At 45.4% G+C, this 23,484-nt stretch overlaps 1 protein-coding gene across 1 annotated transcript in view; it reads right to left on the bottom strand.

Moving 5' to 3' along the window:
- The window catches only part of LOC146512036 (cGMP-dependent protein kinase 1-like), a 62,018-nt gene extending 43,660 nt beyond the window's left edge, over positions 1-18,358 (bottom strand). Inside the window, exons 1-2 of the mRNA XM_085169872.1 lie at positions 18,039-18,358; positions 2,883-3,049 (exon numbers count right to left, since the gene is read on the bottom strand). Coding sequence (XP_085025998.1) covers positions 2,883-3,049; positions 18,039-18,358 — 487 coding nt within the window. The remainder of the gene's footprint in view (positions 1-2,882; positions 3,050-18,038) is intronic.
- Positions 18,359-23,484: the final 5,126 nt, after the last annotated feature.

Genomic DNA, 23,484 nt, shown 5'->3' with positions numbered 1-23,484 from the left:
AATGTGAATGGATGACTAACTGGATGCACACGAGCATGCAGGTTAGGCGTCCTGAGTGCAGCTTCAGCAATGCCCTGTGTTTTCAGTGGGAGGATCACGTTTCTACGCAGGCTTCTTATGTAACACAATAACCTCAAATGCAGCTAAAAATACAACAAAAGTACTCTGGATAGGAACGGCGGAGCAAGGCTGCAGGGTTACCGGTTCGATCCCCGGTTCTTTCTGTTCGAGTGTCCTTTGGCAAAAATAATGAGCACCGAAAGCTTCGGGTCAAAGAAAATGAAAAGCAAACAAAAGGATCCATGGTGTTCATGCTCTCTTAGCTTCTGAGCAGAAACAGTGAAGCTTGAACTGACTCGTTCCCTCTGAAAGGGGAACGCTAGCGTTCGTCATGTTCCAGCAGCACAACCTTTCATAAATCTGCCTTTGCTGTTTGCAGGCTGAAAGTGTTTCTTTGAGGATAATTATCAGTTATCTGCACCCAAGCTACCACATTTATGCTGCCGACAGCTTTTAGGTTTGTGTTGGCAGCACTTAAGCTGCATACAGGTCAAATAAAAAGGCTGGCTTGGTGCGACAGAGGAGGATGCTGGGACGGAAGGAGGTGATCAGCTGTGGTGACCCATGAAAGGAGCAGCTGACAGAACAAGATGACCTTCATCTCAGTGTTAAACTCCCCCAGTGTAGTGTTTACCCCAGCCTTCTCCTAACCAAGTGTTGTTGGTTAGTCAGTGCGAGTGAAACATCAGAGGAACAAAGCAGGGACGAGAACCTCAGTCCTGTCTGAGCATGTGCACAACAGGTGAGAACTCCCTGCATCAGGTGATAGTGGAAGGGTTTCAGCCTGATTCCAGCCCACTGCCTGTCCTCCACGGGCCCGTTGTGTGTCCGTTGTGTCTCCGTTGTGTGTCTGTGATGACTTTTGCGAGCCGGTCCCTGGTTGAGACATTTGAATGTATCCTTTTGATTCTTTAAACCCGACTGAGTCTCAACATTTGATTTTATTTGCAGAACTTTTTATGTTTTATTTAATTTATTTAATATATTTATTTTATGTTTTTATTTATGATAAAGCTCAATAATAAATTTGAATTGTTCAGACTCAGGCAGTCGCGTTAACCCTAACCTGTCAGCCAAACTGAGACATGTTTGGTAGATTTCCAAGTTTTTTTTGTTCCTAATAAAACAAGAACATGTTACATTGTTACATTGAGTCTCTTTAATTCATTCCTTTAAACAAACTAATGACTGAACGTGAATCAAAAGCACCCACGAAATGATCTGAAGTCCTCTGTAGGTGACAGCTCCATCTCGTCAACAGTGATGACCTCACGGCAGTCTAATGTTACATGCGACGCCGTGCTTCAGTGACGTTTCAGTTTCTTGTGGAAATCCATGATTTTTGGAAACAGCTGATGGTGATGGAGGCCACCAGGCGGAGCGTCCTGTTCAGTGAAAAACACAGGGGGGGACTCTGAACATTGTCTGCAGTCATTTTATTTCCTGTCCTGTTGTTTTCCAGCAGTTGATTCACAGGTTAGTTAGTTAGTTAGTTGGTTAGTTGGTTAGTTAGTTAGTTATAGTTGGTGATGTGGCTGTAGTGATGTCACAGTTCTTGTGAGCAGTGACCTCGTGCCGACACGTTCCCATCATTCTTCGTTCCTCTCTTTCTTTTCTGCTGTTTGCTCACTGATTGGCTGTTCAGACACACTGTCATTCATCTTTGTGACCGCGCTAAGTTACTTTTTACCTACAGGACGATTTTTGTGATTTTTTTTTTCCACAAGCAGAAAAATGTCGTGTTTGAGTTCTCCTCTTCCTCACAGCAGCAGAAGTAGTGTGTGGCGTGAAGGCAGCAGGGACACCAGCAGCAGAGTGGAGGTGAATGCCTTCAGGTGCTCTGACACATTACGCAATGCCGCGCCGCTCTGACATGTTCCCGGCGGCCGAGCACATCCTGAAGGTCGAACGGCGCTCTGGGAAACTTCAGGTGGAAATGTCACGGAACTCTGAGATACCGCTTGTTAAGGAGTTTCCATGTCGCTACACTTCATGAATTCACCGTCACACAGAAGACCTGTGAAATTATTCACTCCTCAGCTCATTGGAGGAAATGTAGTCATTAAAGAATAAATGAGTTCCATAATTATTTATTTCAAGAAGCTGAAAGCTGGAATCCTATTTCTCGTGTAGTGATAAACGATTTCCTCATCGAGCCGCCGTAATGAACTTTTTCCTGTTTCTGTGTCTCCAAAGGTTTGGCTCAGTGTTCTCGTCTTCAAACCTCTTTCCAAACTTTCATTCACCCACCAATGGTCTCAGAGGCACAATGGCAGTTTTAGTTTGGAGAAACACGATCGTTAAAGCTATCAACGATTTCAAATCTGAAGAGTCGGCTTCTTCTAGAGATGAGATTTGCATTACCTAATGTGAGACAGTTCCTTTAAAAAAAGCTTCAGAGTGAGGAGAGGTGGGGTCTGTCACCAACCACACATTCAAAGATGCTCACAATGAGCATTGCACTACAACTACAGCTCAAACGGCACAGTATTTATTCGTTCAAGGAAAAACATCAAGTTCTTTAAGAACCAGCAAAAAAATAAACATCTGATAAACTCTCAGGGAAAAAAAATGACACAGGAAAGTCTAACAACCAGAACAGACCTGAGTGCAACAAGCTGCACTGCCTGGTTTAAAAGTCCCCTCACCTCAGATCAAAAGTAGTTTTTCACCCAGAATTTTCCCCAAATTCCCCAAACCTGAAAAGTTCTTGAAAAGAGAAATTTCTGCCAGAAATACCTTGCTTTAAAAATAACTGCTGACAGAGAAATAAATAAATAGATCCTGAAGAGTGACAGAAAACCAAACCGTGGGTTCCTCACCTTCCATCACAAACACCAGCGAGCCCACGTCACCCTCTTTAATGATGCACGAGTCCTTCCCATAATCCACCGGGTACATGCAGTCCACGATCTCCTGAATCTGAGACAGCTCCAGGTTCTTCATGAAGTCATTGTCCAAGATGGCCTCCTTTATCAGCTCCTTCGATCTGAGAGGAGGAGAGAGGACAACAGGTCAGTAAGTAAGTCCTTATTCTACTTTCATGAGTATACCTTTATCCTACACGCCTCCTCATTATCAGGGGAAATGTATCTGTGCCGCTGTGTTTGGAGGATAAGAGCAAACACCTGTGCGTCTCAAAGTCGGTATCACCTACATGCACACCTCTCTGGACGGGATAGACGTCCAAGATTACTGAATTGGAGACTCGGCTTCGAACCTTTCATTCACCCGTAGCTAGCCAGGCCCCTGTAGCTGGTGCAGCCGAAGATAGCGTAGGCCCCGCTAGCTGTTCCCCGGCAGACCCCAAGCAGCTGGGGAAAGAGGGCGGCTGGGTGACGGTGAGGAGGAAGCATAGTCCTAAACAGAAGCCCCAGGTACACCACCAACCTGTTCATGTGTCTAACCGTTTTTCCCCACTCGGCGACACACCCGCCGGGGGTCAAACTCTGGTAATTGGTGTTTCTGTTCTCAGACATGAAGCTAGAGACACCGGCAACCATAGTCAATTGTCTTCCAGGGGCCAGAGCAGGCGACATTGAAGGAAGTTAAAACTGCTGGCTAAGGGTAAACGTAAATTCAGTAAAATCATAATTCACGTCGGCAGTAATGACACCCGGTTACGCCAATCGGAGGTCACTAAAATCAATATTGAATCGGTGTGTAACTTTGCCTAAACAATGTCGGACTCTGTAGTTTTCTCTGGTCCCCTCCCCAATCAGACCAGGAGTGACATGTTTAGCTGCATGTTCTCCTTAAATTGCTGGCTGTCTGAGTGGTGTCCCAGAAATGATGTGGGCTTCATAGATAATTGGCAAACCTTCTGGAGGAAACCTGGTCTTGTTAGGAGAGACGGCATCCATCCCACTTTGGATGGAGCAGCTCTCATTTCTAGAAATATGTCAAATTTATTAAACCCCTCAAAACATGACTATCCAGAGTTGGGACCAGGAAGCAGAGTTGCAGTCTTACACCCCTCTCTGCAGCTTCTCTCCTCCTGCTACCCCCCCAAAAACCCATCTCCATAGAGACTGTGTCAGCTCCCAAACAGACAAAAAACAAACTAAAAACCAGCAACAAACAACTTAAACATAAACAATCACAAAGAAAGAACAATACAGTATCCACATCTGAACCAAAGAGTAAAACAGTGAAATGTGGATTATTAAATATTAGGTCTCTCTCCTCCAAGTCTCTGTTAGTACATGACTTAATAATGATCAACAAATCGATTTACTCTGCCTTACAGAAACCTGGTTGCAGCAGGATGATTATGTTAGTTTAAATGAATCAACAGTTTTCAGGCCCCTCTTCTGTGGAACCAGCTTCCAGTTTGGATTCAGGAGACAGACACTATCTCTACTTTTAAGATTAGGCTTCAAACTTTCCTTTTTGCTAAAGCATATAGTTAGGGCTGGACCAGGTGTCCGTGAATCCTCACACCGAACGCGATAGACGCGAGCGAAAACGCCCCAGACGCCCCTAATTTGACGCGTGCATATTTGCACCTCATCTCATGTCCAACACAAATCAATCGCGCCTCAAAATTGCATATTTGACACACATGAACCGGAAATGTGGGAGGAATGTGGGAGGAAGTTGTGCCTGATGGTATCTTTGCTAGATGGCAGCTGTCGAGCTAGCGCTTGAAGAGATAGTCTCCCTTCTCTATTTACTGTGGAGAGCAGAGCAGCGGCGTAAAAGACGTCCTCGCCGTACCTGGGTCCATCAGGTCCTCCAGAGGCGTGAGCAGTTTGGTGAGTTTCACCATTTGCTCCAGGAGTTGCGCCTGGATGACGGCCGATTTCAGCGATACCACCGTCTTTCACTCGGCCAGTTTGAGGACCTGCTGTCCCGCGTTGGTCCCAGAATCGCCCGCCTAGACACCAACTACAGGCGCTCAATCCCACCTGAAGAGCGCCTGTCCATCTGCCTGAGGTTAGTAAAAGTGTTTAATAATAATGAAACCTGTGCTAATATATGCTAAACTATCGTTTATAGACTACTAACATGGATGTGGTATGCTATCAATGAATGCCGTCGGTGTTTACTGAAAGCAAACTGTGGTATGAGGACCACTGTGGGTTAATCTTTGTAGTGATACTCACTCCTTTTTATTTAGACCTGATTTAATTCTGGGATAGTTGAATATTTGTATATAATCCCCGCAGACTGTTTTATATTATATATATCATGTAATTATCCTTATAATTACAAAAGGTTTTATGTAAGATTTATGTTTTGTGATTTAAATCTGACATCACAAAAGTATTTTGGAATTTGAATAATGTATTTTGTAACTGCAGTACTCATAATACTAATTTTGAACAATTTTGTCCAGGTTCCTTGCCACCGGGGACTCCTTCAGGACCATCGCATTCAGTTTTCGAGTTGGTGTGTCCGCGGTGAGCCAGATCATCCCCCAGGTAGCGACGGCCATCTGGGACTGTCTAGTGGACGATTTCATTGCTGCGCCTTCAACTGCAGACTGGCGGTCCATTGCAGAGGGATTCCAGGAGCGCTGGAACTTCCCTCTCTGCTGTGGAGCTCTGGATGGGAAGCACGTCCAGACGAAGGCACCCCCAACTCAGGATCCATGTTCCACAACTACAAGGGAACTTTCTCCATTGTTCTCCTTGCGGTTGTGGATGCAAGGTATCGCTTCCGCGTTAGTGATGTTGGGGGGTACGGCAGGACCAGCGACGGTGGTATTCTAGCCAACTCCACCTTTGGTCAGGCTCTTTGAGCTGGGACTCTCCATGTACCTCCTGACCAGCCTCTACCTGGTGGAGCACACCGTGGAGCCCAGCCCCATGTCTTTGTGGCTGATGAAGCGTTCCCTCTGTGGCGGGAGCTCATGAGACCTTTCCCTGGACGCCTCCTCCCTTTAGAGAAGAGGATCTTTAACTATCGCCTTTCCGGGGCCCGGATGATAGTGGAGGGTGCCTTCGGTGTCCTCTCCTCACAGTGGAGGTTGTATCGGCACTCCATGAAGCTCCGTCCTGAAATTGCGGAGAAGTGTGTGAAGGCAATGTGTGTTCTCCACAATTTTCTGCGCTGTACGGTGACTTTTAACAAGGTTGCCCAAACTTTTGCATCCCACTGTATTAGTATGTTTTGTCATTAGTATAATATGAAATAAATTCTACTTGTGTCAAGTCGTGTGCCAATATTTGCTGTGTAGTAGAACAGAGACATTACAAATGTTTATTGGAAAAAATATATAAATCCAGTAACAAAAACATTAAACATAAATATATAAAATGTAACTATTTACAGAGAGATAGGAATAAAAAGGACCCAGCTTGGAGTGGAAGAGCCTCAGGGAGAAGGAGAAAAATAACAGCATTGCTTCTGCCCTGGAGAGCTGCTGCCTCATCAGAAAACTGCTGATCATTAGGGTCCAATGTTTCCAAATTTAACACAGCTGTGCTGTTTTCAAAAGTTAATTTATACATTTAAAATTTCACGAATTCTTGTGTCTGAGGCGGCATGCTCTCCAGAACAGGAACGAGGCCGAGGAGGAAATGTTCTGTTGGAGACGGGCGTGGCCACTTTAGGGACTCCAGGATGGCCAGCTCCACCGCCGATGGACCGTCCTGGGACCCGTCCTGGGACCCGTCCTGGGACCCGTCCCTCATCTGCCACAGAGCTGTCCTTCTCTGTGGGCCTGTAAAATACAGCACAAAACAACACAAAGTAATGAGAAGGCTGCTACTAGATTTTCATTTTCAAAATTGAAAAAAAAAAACAGGATATAAACAGATTGGTTGTAGAAATTTAGTAAAGGTGATCACAAGGGAATCCCACCAAGTAAAAAGCTGTCAGTGCTTGATGTTCATACCTGTGGGTGCAGCCGCAGGAGCTGAGGGACCAGGGACTGGGGAGCCAGGAGAAGCAACAGGGGATGCTCTGCTGCATGATTACTTGACTCTATCAAGACAATATTAAATGTTAACAGGTTTAAGACAATAGTCATAGAGAATATTATATTATTATATACTTATATACTTATTATATACAGTGGGCTCTCATTTATTGCAGCACATGAACAGTAGTCGCAGTTCTCATAAGTTGATTGTCAAAGTGCAAACTTTTGTCGATTTTAAAACGTAAAAGTATTATGCCGCGCTTTTTCTCCGTCTGTGGCGCCACTTTCGTGCGCCTTTTTCCCTCGCGGTGCAGGTGTGTATTTCCGAATGAGGGTCATAGTTATGGGTGTTTTTGTGCAGTTTTCTCTACTGGACGTGATGGTTATCAAAACCAAACATGATAAGTTTGGCAAGCGCAGGAGACACGACACGGAGGAGATTTGTCAATCAGGCTGCAGAATGCAATGCGCATCGTTGAAAGCTGTGCGATGCAATAAAAAAATCAGAGAAAAAGGCGAGGCAGTGACGGATGAACAGCGAGACTACTGTGTGCTGTTTATTAATAAACAAAATATATTCCTATATGACAACACGCATAAATTAACTGCCTACATTAACTCAATGTAAACATACCTTCTGACTGACACTCCCCTGCTGCCTCTTCGGGCTGTCCCTTGTCCTCGGGGGGGAGGGGGGGGGGAGGGGGAGAAGTTCTCCACGGTCCGCACCATAATGCCGCTTGTCTCCCGCGGGGTGAGGAAGGGGTCCAGAAACCCCATGACCGCGAAGAACTTCCATCTCTTCCCCGATCCTGCTGCAGATCCCCTCCTCTTCTCCTTCTCTGTCTTCTTCTCCTTATTATAAGTGTCCCTGAGGCTCTTCCACTTTCTCCTTCAGATGTCCTCTGAATAAACGCATTATCTTGTTAGCGGAAAGGTATTTGTACATCAGTGGGAAAATAGCGGGACAGTAGGTGGGCTAGGTCCTTTTTATTCCTGTCTCGGTAGAAGTAGCAGCTGGCATCATACAGCTCTGGATGATTAGCCACGGCACTGATGAGCTTTTCCTCCATACTGAATGAAGAATGAAGGGCTTTGGCTGGATCTGCCCCTTTGACCTAGGTCAGAGACACGTCACCAGACTCCTGATTGGTTGTGGCGCGAATTGACGCTGGAGTTCAGATTTTTCCAACTCGAGTGGTAGACGCGAAACGCGCGTATGCACAAAATGCAACACAAAAACTCACGCGCGTGGTTTTTTTCGCGTCGCATTCAAACGCGCCAGATGCGCTGCTGTGACGCGCGTTTCTCGCGTTTTTGCATTTTCGCGTCGCAAATCTGCTTCCGAATTTTCGTGGGACCTGCAATTGCGTGTAAACCTGACGCTCTGGCCGCGTTCGGTGTGAACACACCGTAAGTTATGCTGCAATAGACGTAGGCTACCGGGGATTCCCATGATGCACTGGGTGTTTCTTCTTCACTCACTATGTGTTAACAGAGCTCTCTGCATTGAATCATATCTGTTATTAACCTCTGTCTCTCTTCCACAGCATGTCTTTATCCTGTCTTCCTTCTCTCACCCCAACCAATCACAGCAGATGGCCCCGCCCCTCCCTGAGCCTGGTTCTGCTGGAGGTTTCTTCCTGTTAAAAGGGAGTTTTTCCTTCCCACTGTCGCCAAAGTGCTGCTCATAGTGGGTCATATGATTGTTGGGTTTTTCTCTGTATGCATTATTGTAGGGTCTACTGTACAATATAAAGCACCTTGAGGCGACTTTTGCTGTGATTTGGCGCTGTATGAATAAAATTGAATTGAATTGAGCTAAAACTCTTCATATGTATTTTTCATTTGTGTAATCATGAGTGAAAAACTCAGTCGTTAAACCCGAGTTGAACAGAAGGTCATCACAGCGGAGCAGCTGAAACCAAACAAGCCTGACATTTGTTTCCTACAATGACCTCTTTACATAAAATATGCAAAGCAGTTACTACATTAGTGAAACATCTCTGTGGTGGTTTGAGGGCAGTGGCTGCAGAATGAGCCGATTCCCATGTTTCTCTCAGAAGCTGCGAGGAGTTGTGATGAGGATTGTATCTGCAGTGTTTAGAAACACATCAAACCAGCAATTCTGCCCTCAGGTGAACGTCTGCTGAGCACTGAACAAACCCCGCCTGCTCTCTGTGACAGATTCAGCAGAAGACCTCTAAAGTTTATATTTGCCTTCCTTTGAAAGCTTATTTTAGTGCTCTGCTTTGATTGTGAAAGTGTCTGAAACGCCACAGATCTGTCTGAGCTGCAGCTCCTCTGCCAGTCTGATCACAGCATACGGACGCTGACTGAAGCAGCTGATGAAAAGGTTTCACAGTCTTTGGCTTCACAAAGACTCTCGTGTTTAAAACCGAAGCCCATTCACAGCTGATGGGCTATTTGCAAAAACCCAGACGACAAACTGCTGTTCAGCAGCCGTAACTTTAAATCAAGTGTTTAAAGCCACACGTTACTGTCTGAATAGAACAAATAACATCTGCATTAAAAAGACTGTTATGAAAAAAGCAAAGGTAGAACAAAAAGTAAAGCCAACTTTAAAAAGTACCAATAGCATGAAAATTCAATTTTAGTAAGTAAGCAATAAGAAGTTGATATTAAACTGTGAAACTGCAGCATGCAAAAGAAGACAAATATTTAGCAGTCATCCTGACGACAGTGATGAACTGATGGAAGCTCAGACTCACCAAACCATGCAGGAAATAATGAAATGAATCCTCTCCCATGACTTTGGCCCTGCTGCAAACACTGGTCTGTAAAAGCTGATTAATCATTCTGATCCCGAACATGAGCTCACAGCTTTTATTCATAATGTTTCCAACAGCAGCAGGGTCCATATGAGAGACCCCAAGTACTATATGGAAAAACTGCAATTCACTCAAAAGTAATTGCACAAACTAACAGCTGCTGCTGTGGATCTCTGGCTGAACTGAAAAGACGTCTCTTGATTGCAGACCTTCAAAGTGATACACCTGCCCCCTCCAGGTGCTCCTGACCTTTTTAGATGTTATAAAGTTTAGTTTGACTACAGTTGGTTTGACCACTCCTGACGTTTTCTCTCTCTCCGATTGGTTTATGTTCATTTTTCATTCAAATGATGGCCTCACCTTCAGACTTCCTGTGCATGTTTCAACATCAAAAGCATGTGTGTGTGTTATCTGGCTTCATGGACAGATAGAGCTGGGTGTCATCTGCATAGCAGTGTAAATGTATGCTATGTCTTCTAATGATGCTGCCTAGGGGAAGCATGTATAATGTAAACAGAATTGGTCCTAGCACTGAACCCTGTGGAACTCCATAATTAACCTCAGTGTGTGAAGAGGACTCTCCATTTACATGCACAAACTGGAGTCTATTAGATAGATATGATACAAACCACTGCAGTGCAATACCTGTAATACCTACAGCATGTTCTAATCGCTCTAATAGGATATTATGGTCGACAGTATCGAACGCTGCACTGAGCCATTCCTCTGCAGATGAGAGAGCGATAGGTTGATCATATTCAGGAAACACTGTTAAATGTTCAGTTTCTATGCCATGTGTTAAAACAAGATCTAGAGTGTGATTAAAGTGGTGGGTGGGTTCTTTTACATTTTGAGCCAACTGAGTCTAATAACAGATTAAATGCCATGTTGAGTCATTTTTAGCATCTACATGGATGTTAAAATCACCCACAATAGTTATTTTATCTGAGCTGAGAACTAATCAGATAAAAGTCTGAGAAATCAGACAGAAACTCTGTGTAAGGCCCAGGTGGACGATAGATGATAACAAGTAAGACTGGTTTTGATTGCTGCCACATCCGCTCCTCAGCTTGTGCTTTTCTGGTAGTTAGAATGATTAGAATCATCCTGCTGCAACCAGGTTTCTGGTTGCAGCAATTTTTGATCAATTATTAGTTTATGTGCTAAAAGGGACTTAGAAGAGACTTTGAATGCATCTCAATACAATTCATGAAAAAAGATAAAATAACTAAAATTAACAGACATATAAAAGCAGATTGCAGTGAGGAAACCATCAAAATTTAAAATAAAGCATGTACATTTTAAAGATAATTTATGAATCAGGATTTATAGATAACGGCGCACTTCCTGTTTAGTTTGCTCTGGTCCCTGTTTACCAAACAGATCCATTTTCATTAAGACAAATAAATCCCAGATTAAATGTGAATTAAGATTGTCTCTTCCAATGTAAGTGAAGCTAATTCTCAACTATCAAATCATAATTACAGGTTTTCCAAGCAGCTGGTGCCACACATGAACTCTGCTGTCAGATACGGTGTATTCGTTAGGAGAGGAGTGCCTTCACAAAGAAAACCCAATGCCGAGAGGAATGAATCAGCCCAAAGAGACAGAGGGAGAGCATATTAAAGCAAAGCCAAAGGTTTCCTTCCTGTCAAAGCTCATTTAAAGTGAAACAAACTGAAAGAGACAGACAGTGGAAAAAGATGGAAAACAGGAGAAAAACCAACACTCCCAGCTGTCAGCCGGCTCACAGCTCAGCTCCCACAAGCTCAGAAAAGGCTGCTGATGTGTAAACTGCTGGGAGCTAAAAACACCTGCAGCTCACTCAGACTGATGTAACAGCATCCAAACCCTCATCAGATCTGTGGGGGAAGTAATTCAGTTTAATTTGTGAAGCTCATTTATAACTAGAAAAAGTTGCATTTATAACGAAAATGCAGTGAGAATGCCGTGTAGTGGAATCTGAAAACAGCAGAAGAAGGAGAATTATCTGCTGAAAACACTGTGGACAAGCTAAACTGTTTGAGAGTGCAAGGAGGGAAGATATGCAGCAAATGTCACACGTAGGATTCGAACCTTTGCCACCGGATCTCACGGCGCTGAAAACAGGTGAATCAGCAAAATCTGTGCTGAAAAGAGCTGAAGAAGCTGGAATTTGTGCTGCAAAGTAGTGAAAGACAGAAAAATTCTGCTAAAAAGAGGTGAAAAAGCTGAAATTTGTGCTGCAAAAGGGTTTAAACAGTCGAAGTGTTAACTGAAGAAAATGTTGCAAGCACTGGTGATCACACTGATAATGTGGATCCTATTCAGTAAAATGGGCCAAAAAATGGCATAAAACGCTAAATATCTCAAAAAGTATAAAAGTTATCATCACCAAAAGATACAGAAGGAGCAGAACAGTTTAAAGTTTGAATGGTGAAAATCAGCTGAACTGAGGGAGGAGTTAACCTGCAAAGGTCGGAGCAACTAGAATAAGGTAGAAGAATAAAGAACTAGAAAAAGATGCATTTCCTGCGAAAATGCAGTGTGAATGCCGTGTAGTGGAATCTGCTGAAATCAGCTGAAAAGCAGAATTATCTGCTGAAAAGAGGTGAAGAAACTGGGATTTGGGCTGAAAACAAGTGAAAAAGTTGAGCTTTTAGCTGAAAAGAGTTGAAAGTCTAAACCTTCTACTGAAAACAGCTGAACAATCTGGGATATGTGCTAAGCTGAAGATTGTGCTGAAAAAAGCAGAAGAGGCTGAAAATTCTGCTAAAAAGAGGCGAAGAAGCAGAATTTTGTGTGGAAAAGAGTTTAAACAGTCGAAGTGTTAACTGAAGAAAATGTTGCCATAAGCGGGATTCAAACCCGGGCCTCCTGCTCTGAGAACGGCTGCTCATCTCACTGAGCTAAAACATGGCTCGGAAACTATTCTGGTGTCAAAATGTCAAAGAGGATCATGTCCAGTTGTCAGCAGTAAGAACAGTCGGCTGGACGAATGTTAAAGAGAGCAGCATTTTAATTCACAGTGCTTAATTCAAGGCAATGATTTGCTGGATGTTAGAGGGTTTGGAGGAAGATTTAACGTGGCTGAGGATGATGATAACTTAAAAAGCAGAACTGTTTCAGAAGAGTCTTCAGTAGCTTCACTTCCTCTTGCTCTGAACTCAAATTGTGGCGTCCCACAGGGCTCCGTGTGAGGACATCTGACTTTGTTTTTCTCACAGTTGCTGGTTTGTGCATGAATTAAAGGTAAATATGCAGATGATTGATGCTGAACCCTGCCCTGCTCACTGCTTCTATGTGACTCTAATGGACCAACATTTCCAATATGAACTTCATGTTTCATTCAGTCAGACCTCAAACCAGTGACTGAGACCAGGGAGAACTTCACTGAGCTCAGGTCAGATTTTTCCTCGTAGACTTCAATGAGACGGGAGCTGCACCCTGCACAACATCAGAGAGAACACAGGCTGAAGCAGCTTGGCATCACCTTCAGCCATGGAAGATATGCCACTCTTTTATGAGCAAACCGTTTCGCTCGTATGGATGAAAACACACATTTTACAGATGATACATGCATCAGAGAAATGAAGAAAGTCAAATCAAAAACAGGTTTCTCAGAACTGAAGCGGTCATAAAATCTAGTGGATGTTTGAGGAACTGCAGGTGTAAAATCTACAATTTCACCTCAGCAGTTTGAGATTTATGCGGCAGCTCGGTCAAAATCAAATTCAGTGCAGGCAGCCAACATTTACGAGACTGTAAAACATTCATGTAAGCAAGATAACTGTATTACAGAGGAAAAAATACACCTGAAGGTCTACTTAACGCTAGTTTGACAGTTTTATTTTGTCCAGGCAGTCAAACGAGCAGAGAGGAGCCATTAGCTGGTTTTATTTTGGTGAATCTGCAAAGGAAGAAATATGAGTGGCCAGCTGCTGCATGCAAATTGGACTCAGGAGGAAAGCAATGAAAGAGCGCTGTGAGTGGATGGAGGGGGTGATGAAGCAGACATTATTACTGCATGAGTCGGAGGGAGGAGGGAAATAAAAGGAAAAGCAGAACGATGATGAGATAGGAACCAAACTACTGTTTACATGAAAGGCAAAAAGAATTAAAGAACAAAAATTAATCAGCAGGATGTGAGGAAATGTATTTCAAAGAAAAGAAAAACTTCATTGAACACAGACAATAAACACAAACGAAAGAGCTGCCAGAGGGGGCGAAAGCATCACAGGAAGAGTCGGGAGGAAACCCAGAGACTTTCATATCCTGATGGAGATCCGTCTGAGGAAAGGGAAGCATGACGCTCCACGCGACTCCCACTGATGCAGCACGGAGATACCAGGCTACAGCCGGTGCATGACTGCAGGCCTCAGCATCCCCGAGGAAAGAAAAACTCGTCTGTAACTGTGGAAACAACGAGGCTGAAGCATCTTCATGGCAACTAAAACCAAAAAAAGTGATTTGAAGTGAAAAATCAGAGAGGCTGAGACGGTCTGAGCGTGTGCAGAGAAGGGAGAGTGGATGATGAAGATGGAGCTGCAGACAGGAGGAGAGGAGGAAGACCTCAGAGGAGGTTCATGGATGTGAGAGGAGGACAAGGAGAACATGCAGAGGGCTCGGAGGATGTTGGGATAGGAAGAGCTGCAGCAGATGATCAGCTCTGGAGATCCCTAAAGGGGGTGACTGGAAGAAGAAGAAGAAGAAGAAGAAGAAGAAGAAGAAGAAGAAGAAGAAGAAGAGAAAGGGCAGAATAAAGAAGTTTTATCAGAAAACATACCAAACACAAAGAGCAAGCGAGGGTGAGTAAAGCCTGAGGACACACGCAGACTCAAACACACCAGCTAACAAAGCTGGTTTTCTTTGTGTTAGCTGTGTTAGCACAGGCTTCCTGCTGCAGGCTCTGAGCATGCTCACATAAAAGGATGCGTCATGTGACCCTACACACAACATCAAATGAGCATGTGACAGTGAAATGCAGCACTGCGCTGCATGCAAGTCCTGCACAAGGAGATCATCTGGAAACACAAACAGCAGCAGTACTGAGTGCAAATCTGCACATTATGACGTGAGAGCACCGATTGGCTGACTGGGAACAGGTAACACACAGGTGACTCTAAAGAGGCGATCACTACGACGATTACGTGAGGAGGAAGCGAAACTGAGAGTAAGGAAATGACCTGAAATACAAGCCCAGAGAAGGATCAGGGCGCTGAGGAGCGCAGGAAGTACAAAGAAAGAACACCACAAAGGACCCTTCTTTCAAAATAAAACCGGAAGTAAACTGAAAGAAGGACCAAACTCAGAGAGTGCTCACAGAGCCTGAGATGCAGACAGAGGAAACGTGCGGAGCAGGAAGAAAAGAGCCGCGCATGAAAACGACCTCATCAAACACAACAGGACGAGCCTGCCTGACACACACAACTTTCAAAATAAAAGTCCAGTGTCAGCAGCAGATCTGCGACAGGCGAGTCTCAGCTCATCATTAACTCGTCTGCCTCTGGAGCCTCGCTGCAGACAGCAGGAGAGCTGGTGGGCGCTCGCAGCCCACACACGCTCTCCACCGTTATACTAACACAACACACAGGCGCGCTGACAGCGAGAGGGGGTGGGATGTAAATGAAACCCTGTCAGTGTGTGTGTGTGTGTGTGTGTGCGTGTGCGTGTGTGTGTGTGTGTGTTAGCAGAATGCAGTGCTGCAAACACCAACTTTAGTGGGAACCACCCACAGCCTGTAAATAAAGACGGCAGCAGCTTCCAGGTCTGAAAAGTGGAACTGATGCCAAAGTGCAGCTTCTCTCAAACAGCCAGCAGGGGGCGACACCATCTGATCCTTATATATGTGTACGTACACAAAAGTAAGCCACATCTCGCACAAGCAGAGCGAGAGCGAAGTGCTCTAATAGGGTGATATGGTACTACAAGGTCATTAAGATAAGATGGGGCCTGATTATTTAAGACCTTGTATGTGAGGAGCAGGATTTTGAATTCTGGATTTAACAGGAAGCCAAAACAGGAGAAATCTGCTCTCTCTTTCTAGTCCCTGTCAGCACTCTTGCTGCAGCATTTTGGATTAGCTGAAGGCTTTTCAGGGAGTTTTTAGGACGTCCTAAAAAGATGATGTGTTTCCATTTGTAGAGATGTTGCACAAAGGGAAGAAAGCAGTCCTGCATATTTGTTTATGACCTTTGTAACCAATCATAAAGGTCCAAAAGTCAAACTGGGCAGCAGCTCTGAGTAAAACCTTGTTTCCAGAAAAAGCTTCACTCAGAGTTAAAAGTAGAACAAACGTGACTCCCAGCACAAAGTGCGTGAGTGCAGGAAACTGTCAGGAGCAAACACTGAGTCATTACAGGTACAAATGTCTACACTCATGTTTACACTCGCACAGGAAGTGCAGCATCAGGTGGTTCTCTGGCGGAAAGCTGAGCCGACACACAGACGTGTGAGCGGCAGAGGCGCGTCAGGGAGCCGAAGGTTACTGCGGCGTGACGTGTCCTGGAAACTGAAGAACTGAGGCTGAGCATCTGATTACTCACAGCGCCTTCAAACGCTGCTGCTGGTCCATCTTTGATTCAGAAAATCCATCTGCTTCCACTTCCTGCACAGCCAACCACTCAACTCAGTATGTTTCCAGTAAGATTTTATTGAGCTTATGAATAGAAAAGTTCTATGTCTTACTTAAACACAGCATTTAAATCTATTTAGCTGAACCATGAGAGACATCCTGGTCACACACGAGCAGATAAACTAAACTACGAGATCCCTGCGAGCAGGTTGGATTCCCGAACCGCGTCGAGTGTTTGGTGTTGGAGGCCTCTGAGGTGGAGCGGCCGAGAAAAGCCGGTGAACACACTGCATCACTTATGAATGCTTCATGCTTCCTCACTGCTGAAGAGGCAAATGTGGAAAATGACAAAGCAAAGATCAGAGAGGAGAATGAGTCTGCACGCCGTCCTCTGCTTCCACCTGTGCAGGTGAAGCGACCCGTGCTGCCGGGACGCCGGCTCCACTCGTCCGCTCGCTTGTAATCAGACCTTCACTGAAGCAGCAGAGACGCAGACGCACATTCATGCTGTGCATCCTGGTCCCAGACAACAATGACAACAACATGAGCTAACGTGTGGTGGCTTCGTGCAGGAAGCATCATTCACAATAACAACATGCACCTAGCTCATGTCAGACCGCAAAATGACAAGTCCCCAGAAGTATGGCCCAAACCAGCCGCCCACACTTCGTGCTTGACCTGTTTGGAGTCTCCTTCACACTGACCTGCTCACATCTTTGTTTTTACTGATTCTTATTAAATTCTGCTTTTTAAAAAAAGCTACAGCGACGACTCTGTGCCAGCCTGCGACAGCTGCAGGAGCTCTGTTTCCCAGATTAGTCCCAACTTATTTCCAAAACACAGAATGATGAAAACACAGAATGATGAAAACACAGAATGATGCCTGACTTCATAAAAATTGTTTTATTTAAACACCTAAGTTGTAATCTGGCAGTAAAATCTGTCTGGAGCTCAGAGCAGGTCAGGTGCTAATCGGAGGGTTGGTGGTGCTGTGAAGCACCCGCAGCGCCATATTAAAAACCCTCATGAACGCACGCAGAGACTTTGTACCTGGATTTATTCCTAAATGTGAAACCCATGCAGAGCAGTGAAGTCTTACTCAGGCTGTGAGCCTGACACCAGGACACGCAGCAGGAAAGAGCCTGAAGGGTGTCCTGGATCAGCCCCTGTACAGGCTTCAGGAGGCAGGAGCTGCTCTCACCTTTCTCCTCAGAGAAACCACGACACGGCGCTCTGACCGCGCAGCGTCACAGCTGCTGTGTGGCTGATACGTCACCTTAGACGGACCTGAAGCTGTGGTGTTACCCACGAACCATCTAAGCTTCCAGCTTTAATCACACCCAACGAAGCTGCAGCCTTCAGTCTGTAAAACAACTAACTGTTGTTGCAGCTTCAGCCCATCAGTCACGAGAACAGAGTTAAATCTGATTGGTTCTCAGGACGTCTGCGTGGCTGATGAACAGCTGCTCATAATTCAGATGTGAGCCAGGTGTTTGCAGCTGGAGCGTTTAGCAAAAACTCAACTAAACTATTCATGTTTGCGTTCCTCGCTCAAGAATCGCAGCAGACATGAAGCTCAGCTCCAAACACATCAAACGACTGGAAATCCTTTATGTGTCGGAGGGTAAAGGTGCAGCTGCCTCATCACATCAGCTCTACTACAATAAAGAAAACTCTAACAGTCCTGCAGCGCTGCCTCATTCAGAGCCACAGGTCTGCAGGAGGACGAGCTAACCCGTTAAGGTGCAGGTCGCTTACGTACTCTGGGCTCTTGGGGTAGAAGGGCAGGGTCACATGGCACAGGTCGCTGATGTCACAGGCGGTGGGTTCGGCGGAGATGGCCTGCCGCTTGCTGCGGTGCTGGTCCGGCTGCAGGACGAGGCTCTGCTGCTGCGCCTGGACCTGCTGGGCGGTGGCGGGCCGGAGCACCGAGCGGTACTTGTCCAGCTCATTCTGCAGCCTCTGGATCAGCTCGTCCTTCTGGTCCAGCTCCAGCTCCAGCTCGTCTATCAGGGCGTCGCGTTGCCGAAGTTCCTCGATCTTCTCCTGCAGGGCATACTGGAGGTCCCGCAAGGTCCCCATCTGTCCTTCAGGGGATCCACAAGGAGTTCTTTTGAACTATCTGAGGTACGCCCTCAGGTTCCACTGGAATACCTTCTTCTCCTAAAGAACTCGACTCTTCGAATCCTCCGGGGTCTTTGAGGATTTTGAGCACCTAAAAGTTTTGACTTCCAAAAGTCATGTTTCTGCACAGCACCTCCTCCTCAGAGTTTCCTGTTTTTATGGATCTTCAGGATCCTTGAAGTGCTCATCCTGATTGGTCAAAGTGTAAGTCTATGAGCCAGTTACAGCAACTCTTAAATATTCTTACACCCAGGATCTTTGGTACACCTGCACTTTGCTTCTTCTGCCACATTCAGCATTTCTCGGGGTCACGTAAACAATTTGAAAGACCTTCAGGAAGCTTCAGATTCAGAGTCTTTCAGCGTCTTCAGAAGCCTCCTGGGTTGTCATGTAGTTCCTCTGGTTAAATGAGAGTTTCAGCTCAGTGCCTGAGAAGCTCTCTTCACATCCCTCCCTCCCCTGAGGTAATGCTGCAGGTTCTTCCAGGAGGATAATTCAGGTGTGTCGTTAGTTTCACTCACTTTCTTCTCAGTATGTACTGAAGAACCTCCAGGGTCTCCCTGAATTCCTCAGATGGGGTTCTCAGAGTTTCAGCAGAGAGCAAACACCTAGTTCTGGTTTTAGGATAGTTTCCTTCTTTGTGGCAGTTTCGGGTTTCTCCCATTGAAGTCGTTAAACTTCTCTGAGTTCCTCGGTCCTCCAAGGAAAACAAAATTCCCGATGATGCAACTGGAGAAACGTTTGGTTCAGGGTGTGACCTCACATCCTCCCTGCTTCATCTGAGCAGATGTGGAGATGAGTGAGAGGAAACCTGACACTCACCAGCTCTCAGCGTCCTGCCTGCAGAAGCAGCTGTACCTCCAGGAAACATCTGATCAATGACAGACGACCAGAGAGACGACAGCGTGGAACAAAGTTTGAGTGAAGAATCCACAGGTCCTCGCGTGAAGTCCGGAGGAAGGCTGGGTCAGCACGGCGGCGTCCGCAGAAGCGAATCCACGCAAACACACGGCGTGAAACATGAGCCTTGCTCTCCCCCCGCTCCTCCTGCTGCGGGCTGAGCGTCACTCAGGTGCACAGGAGCTGTTTTCAAACCGATAAGCGAAAAAACGCGAAACGCAAAGAGAAACGTGCGGGAGGAAGGAGGCGCTCTCACTCCGCTCTCCTCTCTCTGCCGCGCACCGGAGGACGGAAACGTTGCCGCTTCATCCCGGCGGCACTTCAGCGAGTTACCGGAGCTGAGGCTGAACGACACGAGCCACGAAAAGTTGGTCTGCCTCAGCTCCTCCTCCTCCTCACTCACTCAGAAACATTTGAAGCTTCAGGGTTTAAATCCTGAACATTTACGGCTGGTGTCAGAGCCGGAGGTATGTTTAAGAAGCCCAGGGGCAACCTGCAACCCCGCAACGCTCACACACACACACACCTTTATTTCCCATCAGGGAGAAGCACACAGAGACCAGCTTCATCAGCAGGAAATTGGGGTGGATAACATCTTTAATTCAGTCTCTGTGACCTCGGAGGCAAAGAGGGCGGAGCCTAAACAACATCCAGGATCTCCTCAAACACGGCATCATAAAGGAACCTCCACCTCCACCTGTAAATGTCACGTTTGAACCACATGTAGCCTTCACACTGCTCCGCTCTCTTTATATTTCTCTCACTTTTCACCCTCTTTTATCCTCAGACCACAGACTCCAGCGGACGCTGAGACCTCCCAGGGTGGAGTTCAGGTGGGAACACGAGTCCAGTCCTGGACCCGGGCTGAGTCGGAATCAGAAGCTGGTGCAGGCAGACGGGTGTGGTTCTGATGGATGTTGCTGGAGCGCCTGCAGCTTGTGGTGATGTGTCCTGTGCACACGGCGCGCTGCAGGTCCACGGTTCGATTCCCTCTGTGGCACCTTTGCTGCCGTGCTGTGGTCTTTCTGCAGGGGTCGCTTCATGTCAGTCGGTCTGTTTTGTTGTTTGTGGAAATAAAGTTCTAGTAATTGGAGCAGAGCGGGCTCATAAAATCAGCCACTTCCTTCAAAACCACATTTTTATGCACTTTTACGTGATGTTGTCTTCTATAGTCTTCCTTTACGATCCTTTATCAGCTCATCATCTTTAATGGGCTTTGTAAAGTTATTCACTTTTTATTTTTAAGTATTTCTCTGCAATAATTGTCTCGTAGCTGAATTTTTTCATTATTTTTTAGCAGTGAAGAAAAAACATTTCATAGAAAAACATAAACAGCGTTCGTGTCTTTTATAAATAAAGTTACTAAAGAGCAGGTAGAGCGGCTGAAGGCCAGCTCAGGACTCCTGCTGCCACGCGGCGCCCTCTGCTGGACGATCACTGTCATTACAACAAACTGCAGACAAACTGTGGAACCAGCTTCCAGTTTGGATTCAGGAGACAGACACTATCTCTACTTTCAAGATTAGGCTTCAAACTTTCCTTTTTGCTAAAGCATATAGTTAGGGCTGGACCAGGTGACCCTGAATCCTCCCTTAGTTATGCTGCAATAGATGTAGGCTGCCGGGGGATTCCCATGATGCACTGGGTGTTTCTACCTCACTCAGTAAATATTAATAGACCTCTCTGCATTGAATCATATCTGTTATTAATCTCTGTCTCTCTTCCACAGCATGTCTTTATCCTGTCTTCCTTCTCTCACCCCAACCAATCACAGCAGATGGCCCCGCCCCTCCCTGAGCCTGGTTCTGCCGGAGGTTTCTTCCTGTTAAAAGGGAGTTTTTCCTTCCCACTGTCGCCAAAGTGCTGCTCATAGGGGGTTATATGATTGTCCGTTTGGAGTTTTCGCTGTATTAATGTGGGGTCTTTATCTTACTGTAAAAAGCACCTTGATGTTGTGAATTAATCAGAATCAGAATATTTTATTAATCCCAGAAGAATCGATGTGGGTCACAGTCGCTCCAAGACAATAACAGTAACAGACTGAACTACTTAAATAATACAATACATCAAGTTCCAAAATATAAGAAATAGCTCTAATGTATACAAAAAGCTCAGTTATAAATATCCAGAATATTACAGACGTGAAATATTTGAAATATTTATGATTGACATTTGACTCTAACCTGTGAAACTTTGTTTGTTACTGCAGAGCGTGTGCAGAAAGTGAGAGTGTAACTGCTGCAGTGTGTTCTCTGCATCAGATGGAGGAGTTGTACAGAGATGTGCACAGGCAGGAATGACTTCCTGTGTCGTTCAGTGGTGCATTATGGGTAATCTCAGTCTCTCACTGAGCGTGCTCCAGTGGGAGGTGTTGTCCAGCATTGTCCTTATCTTGGGTTGAACTTGTATGTAACTCTGACATTTGCAGGCTACCATTGTTCATTTACAGGATGTATGCTCCGCTCTGCAACCCCACCACCTTTACTGTCCACGCAGCACAGTGAAGGTGGTGCAGGTCTGTGACGGCTGCTGTGGGCGGCCTCTAGTGTGCAGTAACATGCTGAGCTGTGCGATGGTTAAACGTGAGCACTGAGAAATAAAAACATCTAAATATGGATCTGTGACACGTCAGTATCCAGATTACTCTTCACCTCATTGACCTAACTGTGGAGCTCTCATTCACACACACCAATCAATAAATTATAAACACAGTGATAATTTAACGAAGCACGAAAAATTTAAATATATGGCTGGTTATGGTTTCTTTTTCAGAATAAAAGCGCAGGTGTTGATGTGAATCAGCTGTTCTTCAAACGGCTCTGACAGGTTTGTTGTTGTGTATCAGTGACATCACTCTCAGGTGTGTGAGCTCACCTCTGGGTTTTGTTGAATCTCTGTAGCTCTGCCTCCTACGCACACTTGTGCACCTTCCTCCTCAGGAAGCTCCTCCTCCTGCAGCCTGCGCTTCACCTCCCGACCTGCTCAGCGTTCAGCTGCCACCCCACATCCACCTCCAGCCCACTCATCTCACTGCAGCTGGGTCAGAGAAGTCCCCCCCCCCCCTCCCCCAGAAGCAGAGTGGAGGTCCCAGTAGAGCTGGGACTGTGCCTTTCAAAATAAAATGTTTGACTGTTTAGACTGCAGATCCAGACAGGAAGCAGAAAATTAATAGATGACAACTTATAATAAAGATCAAACATACGTTAAAGATTTCACCTCTAAATAAAACTTTAAAAAACTCTACATTTCGTTTTTTTTAGATTTGGGAACCACGGGGAACATCTGGCCACATGTGTTGAAGAACAGAAGTTGATTTAAACCTTTAAAAGCACCTAAAGATCAGAACCACAGCTATGTGGACCCCACAGTTCATCTGAACTCAAAGGTCAGGTCTGATGGTTTTATCTCTTTACCAAACCTGACGCCGACTGCTGGGAGCGTCGATCAGCTGAATCCTGAGACACGTTTGTTTTCAGTCAGAAGGTTTCCTCATGGACTCAACTTTTTCAGTCTGAAAGGTTACAGAGACATTTCTGAGGTTTTGGGACTCCAGGGAACCTCAGTGAGAACCGTTATCCACACATGGAGAAAACCTGGAACGGTGCCGAACCTTCCCAGGAGCGGCCGGCTGGCCAAAATTATCCAGGAGGTCACAGAAGACCCTAAAACAACATCCAAAGACCTGCAGGCCTCATGCGGCTCAGTTAAAGTCAGAGGTCACGATGAACAATAAAAAAGAGGCTGGGCAAAAATGGCCTCCATGGGAGACTCCAAGGAGAAAACCAACGCTGACCAACAAGATCACAAAACAAGTTAGAATGCTTTCCTTTATTGTGGTTCGCAATCGGCGTAAGATCTCACAGGAATCCTTCGTTATTCTGAGGATTACATTTCCACTTGCAGTGTGCTCATATAGTGGTAAAATTATACAAACAAAATAGAAGAACCTCAACACAATTAATCTGCATCTTAAATTTCCCAAATGAAAGAAATACAGAAATATATTTCAGAACTGTACATAAAACAATGTGTATTCTCTACACAGTGTGGCACAGTCACATACCTGCATTCACAACAAAAAGGCAACAAGTTACAATACTTTCTTTTATTGTGGTGGGCAATCAGCGTAAGATCTAAATGGAAAAGCAACAACAGAGTTAGCTAACTGTGCTCCCATTTTTTTC

This window comes from Neolamprologus multifasciatus, chromosome 8 (genome assembly GCF_963576455.1).
Source record: "Neolamprologus multifasciatus chromosome 8, fNeoMul1.2, whole genome shotgun sequence".
NCBI classification, from domain to species: Eukaryota; Metazoa; Chordata; class Actinopteri; order Cichliformes; family Cichlidae; genus Neolamprologus; species Neolamprologus multifasciatus.
Note: the sequence above shows the minus strand (reverse complement) of the source record. Positions and strands in the feature narration are given on the sequence as shown.